This window comes from Odontesthes bonariensis, chromosome 24 (assembly GCF_027942865.1).
Source record: "Odontesthes bonariensis isolate fOdoBon6 chromosome 24, fOdoBon6.hap1, whole genome shotgun sequence".
NCBI lineage: Eukaryota > Metazoa > Chordata > Actinopteri > Atheriniformes > Atherinopsidae > Odontesthes > Odontesthes bonariensis.
The window spans coordinates 17,220,322-17,236,224 of NC_134529.1; the positions used below are offsets into that span (position 1 = coordinate 17,220,322).

Consider the following 15,903-nt stretch of genomic DNA (forward strand, 5'->3'; position numbering starts at 1 on the left):
TGGAACTAATACATGAATAGCACAGTGTTGCACTCTACGTATCCTGTTGATGGTAGCAAGGAAAATAATGTATAAATATTTTTTGGATGAATTCGAAATCTCCTACAGTCCTGCAGTGGCAAGATAATGGGAAACATGTCCTTATGATGGAGCACATAACTACATTGTTTGCAGGTTTGATTACCTTTATTTAGACGCAGATAGGCAGCAGTTGTTGTAAAAACTGGGTTTGCAAATTGTAGAGCGACTTCAGAATATTTATCAAAATAAAAATGTTGAGACTATAAACAATCCATCACCTACAGTACATAATATCATAAAAAAAACTCGCAAGGGACACGAATGAAAATCAATATTGGATGCCTGTGCTCTTCGGGCCCTCAGGTATCACTGCATTAAGAACAGAATTCTGACATTAGAAATCACTGCATGGGCTCGGGGACATTTCCAGAAATCACTGTCTGTGAACACAGTTCTCTGTGCTGCCCACAAATACAAGTAATAGCTCTATCGTGCAAAGAAGAAGCCATATGTGTACACGGTCCAGAAATGCTGCCATCCTCTCTGGGCCAATGATCATTTTAAACGGACTAAGGCAAAGTGGGAAACTGTTCTGTGGAAAGAGATATCGAAAATTGAAATTCTTTTCGGAAATCCTAAGCGCCACATCCTCTAGCTCAAAAAGAAGAGGGACCATCTAGCTTATCAGCGAGTTCAAAAGCCTGCCTATCTGATGATATAGGGGTGCATTAGTGCGACTTGCACACGAGGAAAGATGACGCCGTTTTCAGGGAAGGCCTTGCGTATTTCCGCAAGATGCTAAACTGCATACTGCATCTACTACAACTGCATGGTTTTGGAATAGGAGATAGGTGGTGGACTGGCCGGCCTCCAATCCAGACCTTTCACCAACTGAAAACATTTGGTGCATCATCACATGCAAAATATGAGAAACAAGACCGAGGACTGAGGAACAGCTAGAATCCTATATCAGACAAGAATGAGACGAAGCCTTCCCAAAGGTCCAGTAACTGGACCTTAAAACTTAAAAGAAGAGGGGATGCCACGCAGAGGCAAACATGGCCCCATTCCAACTTATTTGAGCTGTGAAATTCAAGATGAGCTTAAATTTGCCATTATATAATACATTTTCTATGTTTTCTATGCTCTATAGTGAATAAAATAAGGGTTTGTGAGGTTTGCAAATCACTGCATTCTGTTTTTAGTTACATTTCAAAGAGCATGGAGCAATTGGAGTTGAAACAATGACTGTTCTCACAGAATATGATAATTCAGCTCTATATAATTCCTTGTATCAACAGCTGCTTTATATGTGGTTATTCATATATTTTGTGCTTTTGTGCACTTTGAGTAATACATGATTATAGAGGTGAACAACAAGCATATCTAAGTAGTCTTTTTTTAAAAAGAAAAACAAAAAAAAAACTATGTCCACAGATCTCTGGAGGTGGCGATTGTTGTGACATTATTCTAGAGTGTGGGGGCGGTTGCGGTCTTGTGTGTGTGCTTCTCGGAGTGAGAAAAATTTCTTTGCAATGGCATGGCTGATGCTTTTTTATTGGTCCCTCTGGCCAGAGCTAATAAACGCCAAACCGAGGGGACAACAGCTGGGGAACAATGATAGCCTATTGATGATGCTTGTGTAGGTACGTGAGAACCTATACGTTTGTGTGTCTTTAAGGGCGTGTGTGTGCATTAATTTCTGCGTGAACAAAAGCCGTCTATCAGCTCAAATAATGCGTCTGGGTGTTTGTGCGTACAGTGTTGAGTGTGTGTGCATAGATGTGAGTATTCACGCTCCGACTGTTCCGAGTGTGTGTGTGTGTGTATGTTTGTGTTTGCAGCCATTATCTAGGGGGTCGATGATTTATGATCTGAGTTATGGCTTCCACAGGGGACATATAAAACTACAGAATGGTCCTTTATTGCCTTTCTTCTTTGTTTAGTCCAACGTGTCATCCATCACTCGGTTCCTCCTTTTTCTTTTTTCTTTCTCTCCATCAGACATCTTGATCCCACTTTCCCTCCCTCCCTGTGCATCTCCCTCTAATTTGCTCTGGCTCTCTTCTAAAACAAACTGGTATTGATAATCTGTCTGCTGCACATCAGTGGAATTACCATTATTTAATCTAGTTGTTTGTTACATTGCTGTAGCTTTTTCTCCATTGCTTGCTGCTTTCCGCAGGACAAAGTAAGACAGTGAGATTGATGCACAAATGTCCAGGCCCGCATCCTGACTCATTTTTGTGACATCTTATTGGCTCCTCATGCTAGAAATAGCTGGGGATTTTGGATCCACGGTTAGAGTTTCACAAAAGCTAGACTCACGCCCACAAATGCAGAGAACAAACACTTCTGCAAGAACAAGATCTACTTTATAACACAACTACACTTAAGATGGTGCTCTTCCCAGAATGCATGGGAAAGATAGCTGAGAGCAAGTAAAAAAGAACTTCCGCAAATACAATATGGTTTTCATTTCATACTCCACCTTTATTTAATCTATTTGAGAGCAGTGTTTAAAGCACCAACCTTATGCTGGTAAGTGATAAGCTCTTGAGCTGATGCTGGGAGAATGTGATTACATCATTCTGTGTACAGTGTACGTTTCAAACACAGATGAAAAGCACCTCCTGAACACAGCTCACAGCTGATGGCGTGGCTGAATCTTCAGTGTGTTTCTTCACTGTTAGGGGGATTTAAGACACCACGGAGGAATGTAACTAGATTTTTCATGATCACAAATAGGACAGTGGTGCCTGGAGAAATGGATGTGCTCTTAAATTCTGCCCCTATGTTTTTTTTTCCCCCTATTTTTTCAGGGGATAAATACCTTCTTTCATTAAATGGGACATTTTCAAAGCACTTTGCTGTGTCTGGTAAACTAAAATGGGCAAGCAGGATTTACACACTCTATTTTGCTCCTTGACATCAGGGTACGCATCGGAATGAAATCAATCTTGAGCCTAAACCTGATCAACCAATACCATGAAAATAAATTAACTTGGAGCACACTAATGGATTTGATGCACACCACAGGGGATTTAGAAGTGGGCATAGTCTATGATGAGTATACTCGCTTATATCCACACCACATCACTTGTAGCACTGTTTTATCTGTGCTGGAGTCAGCCTGAAAGAACCGGTTCTGGGTTTGGCTCTGGCTCTGAACCGTCTCTATAACTGCTTTGTTGGACAGAGGCCATTATACACCGATCAGCCACAATGCTAAAACAACCTGCCTACTGCTGTGCTCCTCCCTTTCCAAACAGCTCTGATCCTGGAGGTCATGAAAATGACACCTCTGGGTTGCCATGTGGGCGCAAGATTGGGACTTTGGCGGTAATAGATCAGGCTTGTTCGAGCACATCAACAAGTTTGATTCCAATCTTGAATTAGAATCTGGGTTGTTTGGAGATCGGGTTATTACTTTGGGATTTTTAAAAATCATATTTTTGTGTTTCCTTGAGCCTGGCGAGGCACACTGTCCTTCTGAGAAAGGCTGCCGACAAAGAGGGTGGTTACCACGGTGTGTCCTTGGTCCGCAACCTTCTTCATGTGGGTGGTACGTATGAAAGTAACAAAATGGTCAATGCTTTTCCAGCTGTTTTGGTGGTGTGGCTGATGATTGCATGCTATTTTACCCACACCATTACAAATTATGCTTTGCAGCAAGGCATTTGTGGAAAGAAATGCATACAAGCAGAGAGAGTGTAAAAGTACTTACATGTACATGGGCTGTAGCTGAAGGTGGGAGGTCTTCTGAGGGCCCTGGTAGCCATACGAGTCAAATCCTCCTATGAAATCAACTGCACACACACACACACACACACACACAAAAAAAAAACATTAATTAGAGAAAGCCTACATCGATGGTTAACATCTGGGAACCTCCCACCACAAATGATTCATTGCTTTCGGCATCTTACACCTACAGAGGTCTCATTGGAACATCTTGTACTTGAACCACCTCCTCCGTTGCTGCCTGCTAACCCTGCTAATCAGAGATGTGGGCATAAAACTGCTTCCAGTGAAAATTTGGCCTCAACTCTATGAAAATCAGTGATGCAAATCGTATTCTATTTTGGGGAGTAAGGCTGAGAATTATGCAGGAATACATTCACGCCTAGGGAGTGCGCTTAACTCCTAAATTATCAAGGATAGTTCCACAGATTCTCGAGCTGAGAAGCTGCCAGCAGGTGGTTGCTCTCCTCAGACAGAGCACAGAGCCTGGACTTCTGAAGAGAGGAAGCATTTTACTTTGATGTTGCAGAGCTCATAAAAGGGTACTTCTTTTCCTTGATAAGCAGCGCACTTTCTCATTTATTCAGTGAGATTTCGTAACATCCAGCATAAGATGGATTTAGAACGTCACTGCAGAGATGAAAAGAACACTTTTTGCTCAAGTCAGCAATAAACAGGGATATGTCCAAATGCCATGTTGCAGCAGGCACCATGCACACAGAGGAATTTTCATTTGCAAAACAAATGGCCAGTGTTGGAAGTAACATGTTTCAGCCTAGAGTACTCCTGTAAAACTAAGCAACGGTTTAGTCAGTTGAAGTGATCGTGTGCTGCCATGCAGAAAGATGTTTTCCCTGTACCTTGATGAGATATTTGCTGAAATGAAGGTCAACCTCAAAAAGACATTTGACATGGTTTAACACGTGTTTTAGCCACAGCAAACACTGGCATGCAAAAGAATGAAGGGCTTGCGTAATCTTTTTTTGGGAGTAAGGCTAAGAATTATGCAGCGATAGTTTCACGCTTTTTTCACAAGCTGACACAGTTCCTTGAGGTCTTACTGGAATGTCTTTGCTTTGGTCATCTTCCCTTAATTTACAATTACCGATTCCAATTTACTCTAATCTTCAGATGGACTATGGACAGCTGGTACTGACCCCTCTTTTAGGCATAGTCTCACTGTGAGTCATTTGTTGAACTGACCCAAGAGGTTAAGTCATTGCACTGCAGAACGGCCACTTGCCAGTTAATAACACCACTGAGAACTCATGTCATAATTTGTAATAATTTTTAGCTTCTAACATTAAAAACTGTTTCTTATATAGCCAATATTTCAAAGACGTTTGTGTTTGCAGCAGCTATTACCCTGTTCTGCACTAATGATGCATTCAATGACAAATAAAAAAATCAGAATCTCCAACATCCAACTGTTAGAAAGTTAAAAGGACATCAACTGGAAGTCAGATTTTCTTGTTAAACATAAAACAGTAAAAAAGCACTACTAGAGCATTTTTATTTCTATTTATTTCTTCTTTATTAAATTTGATGTTGATAGCTTAGCAGGAGCAAAAACTTCCCATTTCTGAATTACAGCAAATGTTGCATCATCTGAAGTTGAAGCTATGCTGAGATAAAGAGGAAGCAATCTGGATAACCTTGCAAAATGACAAATGCGTCTTTTTAAAAGTATAAAGACAAAGGGAAGAATCCATAATCTACTCAATAGAAAAAAAAAGCTAAGTGGAAGAAAAGGTTTTACATGAATTTATGCAACTTATGTAACTATTTCCTGCTGAGGTAAAGTTACCCAAACTCTCGAAAAAAAGTTTTTCATTTTGGCTTCCACACAAATTGAACAAATATGAAATGATGTGCCAATTATCAAAATTTAGAGGTGATAATAGATGGATTTGTTTCAAGCAGAGCCTCCTGTTCATGTCATGCTATCCAGCTTCTGGCTATGAGTGAAACTGATCCTGTGGCGATTTTCCGCCAAAATTTTGTAAAAAATGTCCTATTATTTATTGACTAATTCAAAAAAATTACTTTTATCGCTGTCAAATTTGTCTTGGTGGTTAAAAATGTGTGAAACACCCGTTGTGGCATCATCTTATCTATTATTTTTCACATTTTTCACACTGAGGCCATGAAAGATTCTGACTGCACCACGCAAGGAAACCCATGATCTTCTTTTTCTGGTCACGGTTTTCCTGATGGTATTTTCTGATCGTTGGGCTCATTATGATAGACAATGCAGAGCTACCACCGCGCTGGGTGTATTCCTTCTTTGTGTGGATCCTTTTGTTCGAGAGTGGCCTGGTGTAAACGGTTAGGCTTTCCTGCTGATTCATCCTGCAGTCAAATAGTCTCTGCGGAGTTTCTGCCAGGCTCGACCCTTTGAACATTAGAGGAAATGGAGCCTCTAAACCTGCAAGGGTGCTGCCTGTCAAGCTGTGGAGACCCAATTTAAGAATTCAGATTTGTTATTCATAAGGTTTTGGATTCTCCAATTCTCTCCAGAGTTTGAGAAAAAATTGGATGCAGGCAGAGACTCCCAGTGTTTCCATGTTATGTTTTAAGTTTCTGTGGCATTCGTTAATTTTGAACGTGTGAATTTCTGCTTGTGACTTAAGTGCCTCGTATGTTTCCATTCACACAGACTCATCAAGTAAAGTTGGCTTTAGTTACCTGTGTTTGTAGCTGTGTGGCTGATGGCAAGTATGTCTGATTAGAATCTGGGCATTTGAGTAGCTCTGAGACGGATAACACCGGCAATAATACATTATATTACACGCTCACACTCGCACACACACACACACATAAAAAATACACACAGACATACCCACACTCATAGAATAATTATCAGCGTAATTAGCTTTCCCAGCTATTCAAAATCTTCGTCAGTCCTCTGTGAGTATTAGCTTCTTAATTTCCCCACAAAGCTCGCTGATTATTGTTTATTCTCCCAGACTACATTACCGTGCAGCTCTCAGGCTATGCAACAGGAAGATTACAACAGATTTCAAAATTTTTCTGGAGAAAATAATCTGTTTGGAAATGGAAATGATGGCTGTGACGCGCTTTAATGCGTATTACGCCTTGATAGTAGCTGGAAACCTCAAATTGATTCCTGATTCTTTCTGAAAGCATTTGACCCTTAGCAAAGAAATGTTCAAATCAGTCATGCACCCGAGCATGTCTCAAATCTGGGAAGTTTGAAGTTTTTACTCATGCCTGCGAGATAGTGTTTGTCTTCCAACATGATCCACCCACATGCAATTTAGATGTACTGGAGGCTCTAAATTGGCCACTGATGCGATTCTTTACCATGAAATAAGCAGCAAACTAAATTAAAGTTTGATCAAAAAAGGTCTTGTGATGGCAGTGCTGTCAGCATAAACAAAGACTACTGCCTCATGTCATCATCTGCTGACTGAAATATTGGATTCAAATCAGTATTGGAAATACCATACATCCATCATCTTTCTCCAGCTGAGGCCCAGGAACTTAAAACCAGGCATCCAAATCTGTCATGTGAGACCCTAACATTTGAGTTATTTTATTAAAAAGGAAAGAATAATTGAATAATTGCATGTTTTAAAGCAGCATTGTTCCATATCGCCGAGCACTGAAGCATTCACATTAATACACAACATGCTCCTCCAGCTCTGTCTCCACAAACACTGCTGCTTAGCCTCACCAGACCCCTCTCTCGGGGTGCAAAATAAGCAGAAATGCCAGCACTGACAGCCAAGGGCCAAACCGCAACAATTAAAGAAAGGCCAAATACTAACAACTGTAAGACATTAATTATTTAGACACGGAGGCAAAAGGCAATTTGGCATTTTAGGGTTTACTGCCATCACCAAGCTCATTAGAATGCAGTGTTTAAAATAACTCATCTCAAAAGAAATAAATAACCCCTGAAACTCAATTACATTCCATTAAAATGGGGGTGAAAACAGTGTTCCATTACAATAAATTATTCTTCCAACTTTAACAATGTGATGGTTTAATATTTTACTGTGACCTCGATGAGCAGAGAGACAGTCTGGTCACACGAAGAGCCTCTCAGTGGTGACCTGAAGTTTTTATGAGACAGGCTAATTTCCCCTGTCAATCTTAACACCCAATCAGCTATGGGATAGAAGGAAAGCAGGAAAACGTGTCTACTCTCTTTGCTTCAAACCATTTCCACTGATCCCGTCTGCATTCATTACCTATCAATATTTATGCCTTAGCAAACAGCATCCTCAGTCCAGTGTTGAATAAGACATGCGTGGGTATTGATCCTCAGGAAGAACGGGTGCTCCTACTTTAAATGAATAAAGAAACTGATGGCCTCGGGTTAATGGGCTCATTCATGTTAATGCACGGAGACGCAGAGCGCATTTAAAATACAACAGTCGTTGAATTAACATGTCAGTTTGACTCATTTTCATTCTTTTTAACTGGTACACGCTTCACTAGACTAATTCAAACTGGCAAAACAGAAATTGTCAGTCAGTGTCACCTTGGTGAAATTCCAAAACGATGAATTGAAATATTGATTAAAGGCTGAATAAAGATAAGGTCCGTATTAATGGACTGGTGAGTAGTTTCTCTTCCTCTTCTTCAGTTTGTTGCTTGGTGATGGTGGTTAAACGTGGAAAGTATGTGGGAAAGTCTTACAGTTTGAATGAAGCAAGAATCTATTTTATCCTCCATACTCTAGCCCTCATTTCTTTCTCTGCACATTACTGTAAAAGAATGAGCCTGGCTGTGAGTAACTAGCAAGCAACAGGTTTCACTTTGAATTCTGTCGGTAAAGTCAGTGTTGCTTTGTCACGAAGAGAATGAAAAAGCCAGGGAGGACGGAGGGAGTGGAAGAGCTACAGAGCCTGGCTTAAAACCACCAAAAAGCTTACCTTACCAAGGATATTACAAAATGACTATTCACGATACCTCTCTAGTGTGTAGTCGGAGCTTAGCAACTGTAACTAAGCACAGCAGGTCTGCCAACCTTTGGATTTCTACATATAAAGAATTGGACAGAGCAACAACTCACACTTAAAGAGTTTTTATTTCTTAACCTTTCCAAACCCAAAAAAGCACAAGTGTCAGGAACGGATTAAACCTTGTGCTTATTTGCTCTTAAGTCCTGCCAGCTAGCATACAATATCTTTAGTGTCATTTGCTGTTAGACTCTGAGCTGTGTCCTGAATCACTAATAGTTATTGTGCCACATGTGTGTAAAATGTGCTCTGTCCTCTTATTACTGAATGTTTGTACAGATCTTGCTACTGTTGTTAAAAGTAGTCACAACTAACTCAGTTTTAACTCAGGTCAAAACTCAGATTATAAATTGGGCATTTTGCATTCATTTTCATGTTTCAGTGTTGGTGCAAAAATGTCCTAAGCTTGGTTTTCAGACTTTGCTGTGTGTGTAGGCAAACCCAGTTATTTTCTCCCATTTGGACTCAAATTTGTTTGGGCAGCAGGGTAGCATTAGTCAGAGCTTGAAAGCGAATGTTTCATTGCCAAAAGTCTAAGAGTTGGCAAGCCTAATCAAACTGGGATCAACTAGCACTATGCTCCAATACATGAACATTTCTTTTTCCATATGTCTCTGTGCTCTATATGCATCACTTGCTGGTAAGGATGCTAATTTAGTCATCATGTGCGAAATTAATACCCCTCTGAAATGCTCTCTCATATCAAATGGCTACATGAATAGTCTCTGTTTCCAAGTGATATGACTATTGGCCAGAACACTGAAGAGGTAAAGTGAAACTGCCATAATATTTTAAGAAGTTCAATTTTAATTTAGAATTGCTTGTGCAAACAAGTAAATATGGGATTGGTGTTGGGGTGGAGAGGGATCAAAAAGAAACAATGCAGGGAAAAGGAGCAATTTGTTCATTTATTTAGTCCAAAGTAGAAACATGGTGACAGAGGAAAATAAGGATAAGGACTGGTAGGTTATTTCATGCTTTTAGATTACAGATATTTGTTTGAAGGAAAATCGACTGCAAAAATGCTTCCAAGTTTAGTTACCGGCTGCAGACGCACATTCTTTGCGCTGTGAATTGAGTAATTTTCCTGGGACATTTTGCACCTGTTGGCAGATAGAACTGCACCGTGGAAGTGAGCTCTTATAAGGAACCAATCTAAACTTCAATATTCTATGGCTATACCACTGTCCAATCTACATTTAATCAATGACTACAAAAGGGGAAAAAAACTTGTTTACAGCCACTTTAAATAACTGTCCGGAAATAGCAGAATGTCAGAAGTATTTTTCACCTAACTCAAAAAGCTAGCTGTAATTATTCTAACTAGCAAGCAAGCTGCAGCTGAACAAATCCGCCAGCAGCAATATTTTAAGCACTATTTTCAGCTTATTGGCCTATGTTGTGTGATTTGCACGTTTCTTGTGTATAGTTTCTTGCCTCCCTGTCCTCCTTTCTTCCATGCATAAAAAGAGCTGCTCCAAAAGAGTGGCACTAAAATGAACACCTAAATATTTTGATAAAATTCTTGAGTTGGTATTTGCATTATCCTGGTAACATCACCACCTCAGATGAAGCTGCTCTTACTGCTGTTGCGACAATTGCAGCGTTTATGACTAACATTAATATTCATTAGCATAAATTTCACAGCTCATGCTACCTGAACCAAAGTTAATTTAGCTTTCAAATAGGCTAGTGTTAAGCTCAGATATCTGAGTTCACAGTTCCCTTTGTTCTGAGCTTTTTTTTTGCTCCCTATAAAGGGGCAGAGCCAAGGCCCCATGGCCACCCCTCACAGTGCCGACAGTGAAGTCCTTCAGAGGGCTACTCCTTCAAATGGGGTTGTAGTTCTAGAGACTATTTTATCAGTCAGTCCGACTTTATTTGCATGGGACTTTTTATGCAAACTAAATATAGCAAAACTGTGCTTGAAAACAAAAAATACAAACAGTTGTGTCAATAAAAGAGGCATTAAAAACAATTCTTTCCAACGCCTCATGCTGTCCTACCCACAGCTCTAAACAGCCTCCAGTTCCCACTTTAACAACTGAGCTGAGCAATGCATATATATATATGTAGTTATTTTATGTACTTTTAAAGTAAAATTGACTTTTATTATAACAATAACGAGACAGCTCAGTTCCTTTGCCACCCCAATAAGAGTGATTTTCTCAGCCGAGTTACCTCTATAAAGATTCTCTGGCTCCACCACCGCCCCGAAGCTTTGTGGTGTTATGGCTGAACACCCTGGCAGTGCTGGGAACTACTGGACAACTTAAACATACCCAAGTATTTGCAGTTCCATATATCACAAAACATTTTCACTGCAGACATTTTGGCTTATCAAAATAGGAATAACCAAAGACTGGCAACAAAAGATGGAGAGTCTCCATTAGTTGGAGAATGGTGGATTTGAAGCCTCGAGTTGGGCAATTGGGTGTCGCCATCTTGTTCTTTTTTGGAAGTGGAAGACACCGTATTTGGTCAAGAAAGTGGAGCTCGAAACAGCACACTGGTCAGAAGAAGAGAATCAGGTAAACTACTTTAGGAAAAAAATGTGTTGACTTAGCTAATAGCTAACTTAGTTAGTCTATTTGAGCAAGAGCAGATGACAGCATCCATTTGTTCCATACTTGGGGAATAACACAGGTGTGATCCAAAACTTTAAAAATAACTGCATTCCATTTAGGTGAGTTGGCAGACAGACACTGAGTGAAAATGAGCCGGACGGAATTTACGTCATCTACGTTTTTCCTTTAATGGCAACCTGTCTGTTGCTTATGTGTCTTATGTACATTGTATGGTATTATTTATTGTACACAGCTCTCTCTTATGAAAAAGACGGGACTGCTGATATTTTGTACGATTAAAAAACAATTAAATGATTAGATAAACAAATTAAAACTCCGAGAATACTTTTATATGGTGTTTGTGGGCATGCGTGAATGCAGTTTTGTGACTTTGTACTTACAGCTGTCCTCTTCTTCAGAAATGAGCTTGACCACATAACAGGCATAGATAAACCCCACCAGCTAGAGACAAAAGGAGAAGCAAAAACAGATATATTTTAATTAGTTTTTCTCCCTGTGCAACACACAGAGAGATAAAAGTAGGAAAACACAGACAAATAGTCAGAGCAGAAAGGGGAAACAGGTGTTGGTGTATGTGGAGCAGAACAGCAGTGTGGTCTTTTTGCTCCAAAATAGAGCACTTGAATCACACATACACGAAACGGTATCTTCAATGACAGCCACAAGGTTAGTCCAGATTTTCATGGTTGAGCTGTACTGACACTAAATGCACATCCTTACATCTTACAAGTTTATGAAAAAAAAGAAAGGCTACAACCTTCACCCCAGACGTACGTCTGTTTAGTAAGATAGTGATTACTGAAATTGAATTTTCAGCAGCCTCTGTTGTTTTTGTGTTTCCACATTGAGGTCGATAGCTCCGTATTTGTAACTATAATCCACACCTCTTAGGTCGGCCTTTGCTGAGTCTTGCTTGTAACCAAAAAGATCTGCATCACATTTCACCACCTCATAGACTCCTGCATCCATACCCATTCCTGGCAAAAATATCGGTTAAACTAAACAAAAACAACAGCAGTTTAGTACTTTAGTACAAAAGGTAGCATTAAACATGTGTGTCTGTTTCAGCGTGATAATTAGACAGCGATAACACAGTCCACACCAGCAGAACACCTTTGCTCGCTGATCTGCTCGCTTATTGGCTTTCTGTTTCCAAGGCAACTGATAGTAGGTGGCTGATTGGAGCAAAGACGCAGGAAGGTGCAGTCGATGTAAGGATGGCATTTTTGTGACCTTATTACCCTGCAATGATGAGGAAAGAGAGATATGAAAGAGAAGAAATGTGGAAAGAGAAGATACAGGCAGACATAGGTGTTTGTATGAGGTATTATTACACGGAATAAAGAGGATTTAGTCTTCAAATCAGGCTTTAAGTGTTGAGAGAAAATGACATTGACCTGGCTGGTATTCTATTGACTACATGTACAAGTGCTAACCCACCCACACACACACACACACACACACACACACACATAAACGCAGTTCAAGCTGCAGTACCAAGAAACCGCATTTGAGATTCAGCGTATATCTCAAGGTCTTGACCTCATTTAGTCTAAATAATGTTCAGCTCCCAAAGCTCCTCTCTCCTCCCTCAGTTTCTCCCGCACTGTTTCCTTCCAGCTTCCTGCTTCTCTGCCTTTGTCTCTTGCCCCTACAAACCGTTCCCTTCCCCTGTCTTTCCTTCCAGCTTTTCCTTATTTCTCCACCCGCTCCACTCTTTCTCATACAAGGAAACAAGTCAATGATATATAAGTGTTGGGGCCGTGTGGGGGATGCATTTATTCAAAGCTGAGCCAAATGCTGGAAGTAGACAATGATGCTGATTTCAGCACGGGCATCAACAGGGATGAGAAAATCAATGAGTTATATACAGCAGATATGCCTTGAAAAATGACCACTGATCAAAGATGCTGATAACCTTTAGTGGCTACAACATCTCAGCCGTCACTGCCATTGGCAGCAGTTTGTAATTTGAAAGATTAAGATGGCCTTGGCCTTCAGGCAGCCTCTCCTACGTGTCTGAAGTGGCATTTTCTATTTGTATTCACCTGAAGGAGACATAACATTACAAAGTCAAAATGTTGTTTAAGAGACTTTGAAGAGTTTGGGGAGACACTAGGAGCCCATTCTGTCTTCTGCAGGCTCATTGCCTCGGAAAATGACTTTCGGGTGCAGTTTAGTTAGCGCGACTGAACACGGTGCAGAGTGTCATGTTGGCCTTGCAGTACAGAACGCTTGATCAGATGTGACAGAGCAAATTTCCCTGCACATCAATATCCTGTTAATATTCCTGAGACTCAGTATTCCTTTTTGGTGTTGCTACATGTAAACATAATATCCTGTTTACAATAAATCTGATCTTATCTTCTTTCAAAGTGTGGAAATCCAAATATGATAGCTGGGGTGCATATCTATGGGGTTGTTATGTATGTGGCTTATCTTATTCATTGTTGCAAGTCTGAGAACATTTGGTGATTGCAGTTATATTTGAACTATCCTGCTCAAGAACCCTGCAAAGTTAAGCATTTACAGAGAATTTTTTTGAAAGTTGTTAGCCATTTGGGATTTTCTGTATTTCTTCATAAATATGACAGGAATTGGCAGCAATTTTTTAGTCAATGACAAAACAATCCCTGTTTTATTCAAACAACACGAATCCATCAAAGTCGGATCTTGACCATATATGTTTACTGAAGTGTATCTAGGCAATTTCTGATTCACCTCAGAGTTGCTTATCAGTGGAGAGATGCTTGTAAAATGATTTTTTTTTCAACAAAAGAAAAACGTGATTGTTCTGGAAAGGTTTGCAAATAATAATTAGAGACCATTCTGAGTGTGAGCCTGATCCGGGCCGGCAGAAGTTACAATCAGCCTACAAAACGAACCAGGGTTACATCTGAGCAACTATAAGGCTCTGTCACATCCGCCAGTGTTAATGTTAATAAGTCCTGAACACTGAACAACAATGGTGTGCCTGACAGGGCTGCAAGGACAAAGGCACTTCTCACCAAAGAGAACATTGCTGCCAATCTTCAGTTTCTTGAATATGATCAAAAGACTGTTGGACTTATGAGATCAAAGTAGAATTTCTCGATATAGATGACAGGCGTTATGTTTCGAGAAAGGAAAACACTCCAACAGTCCAGCAGTAAGAACCTTTTGCCATCAGTGAAACATGGTGGTGGTAGTATGATGATGTGGAACTGTTTTGCTGCATCTGGACCCGAATGACTTACAGTATTATCATTGAACAAATCCTGACTTGCAAATTTTAGAAGAAAATGTGAGGATATCTGTCTGTGACTGAAGCATAGGAATTAGTAATTAAAGAATTTGAAACTGAGATTTTCCTGCTTACAGATATGTCACATCGGATCGTTTTCCTCAATAAATGAATGTGCAACGGAACGAGTTTTGGAATAATGTTTGAGATCATTATCGCGCAGAACATAGAAAATTCCAAAGGATTTGCAACTTTTCAAGCCCCTCTGTCGTATTTGAGGCTTTCTTAGGCCAACCTGTTCCCAAATACGATCCTCATCTAAATTTTGATGAAATGCTTTCAAGCAACCATCCATGTCTCTTAACTCAAAATTAAAACTAACAATGGTACTGTCTTTGAAGGTAACTTAATTAATTTGCATTTCATTCTGTTGTACTGCACTCCCATTGCCCTTTTAAGCGTTCAGCATATTATACAGTTACCAAGAGAAATGAGAAACCTGATATAATAAATGAAAGTCTTAAGATTGCACTGGTTTCTGCTTGCGGGAGACTTCGCTCAGAGAAGTTGTTCATTAATCAGTTATTATGATACCAATTATATGAACGGATATTAATCAAGTAATTTGTATTGCTTTCATCTTTGGCTTATTAACTGAGCTTATCTTCTTTCACTTAAGCTGACACATCAAGCAAACACGTATCACCCTGGAATTATTCAAGTTTCTCTCCTTAAACAAAATATCCGACTCTCAGCACTTTCACTTTGATGTGACGCTTCAAATCGACTTCTTCTCAAGACGTACCACTACCTGTGCTTTATAACACATATTTACATATTTACTTGCCTCTCTTCTCTCCATCCTTTCTGCTTTTCAGCTTCTGTTTGCATTCATGTAATCTAAAAACAACCAAGCCACCCTCTAGTTTCTCAGACAAACAGTGGCTCGTTTTTTTTCCCTTTTGTCTTAAAGTTACCTGGTTACTGCCGAACAAGAAACGATTGTTCAGTGTGACGAGTGGAAATGGAAATATCAACACTTCAGCATGATCGCAAACAGGATGCCTGCCCTGATCAGCCTGACAAGCAATGACATGTTCACCCCACAGCTGTGTGTGCCTCACTCACTGTATCTGTAGCTGGTTTTTTAAACATACAGTAGAGCACACGCTTGCTGCCATGGCAAATACAGAAAATGTACTTAGTTGTTCAATAGGAAATCAGTTAACCAAGTGGCAACACCCTAAGCTACAGGGAGATGATGATAAACTGTATAATGCACACGCGCCTGTTATTTGCGTTGGTTGACTGTAACATTTTCACCTTCAGAGCT

General features: G+C 40.0%; 1 protein-coding gene across 2 annotated transcripts in view; it reads right to left on the bottom strand.

Moving 5' to 3' along the window:
- The window catches only part of nkain2 (sodium/potassium transporting ATPase interacting 2), a 93,393-nt gene that overhangs the window by 5,659 nt on the left and 71,831 nt on the right, over positions 1–15,903 (bottom strand). For both annotated transcript variants that reach the window (XM_075459428.1, XM_075459427.1), the window contains 2 exons: positions 11,728–11,788; positions 3,749–3,830 (listed from right to left, as the gene is read on the bottom strand). In XM_075459428.1, the coding sequence (XP_075315543.1) occupies positions 3,749–3,830; positions 11,728–11,788 (143 nt within the window). The remainder of the gene's footprint in view (positions 1–3,748; positions 3,831–11,727; positions 11,789–15,903) is intronic.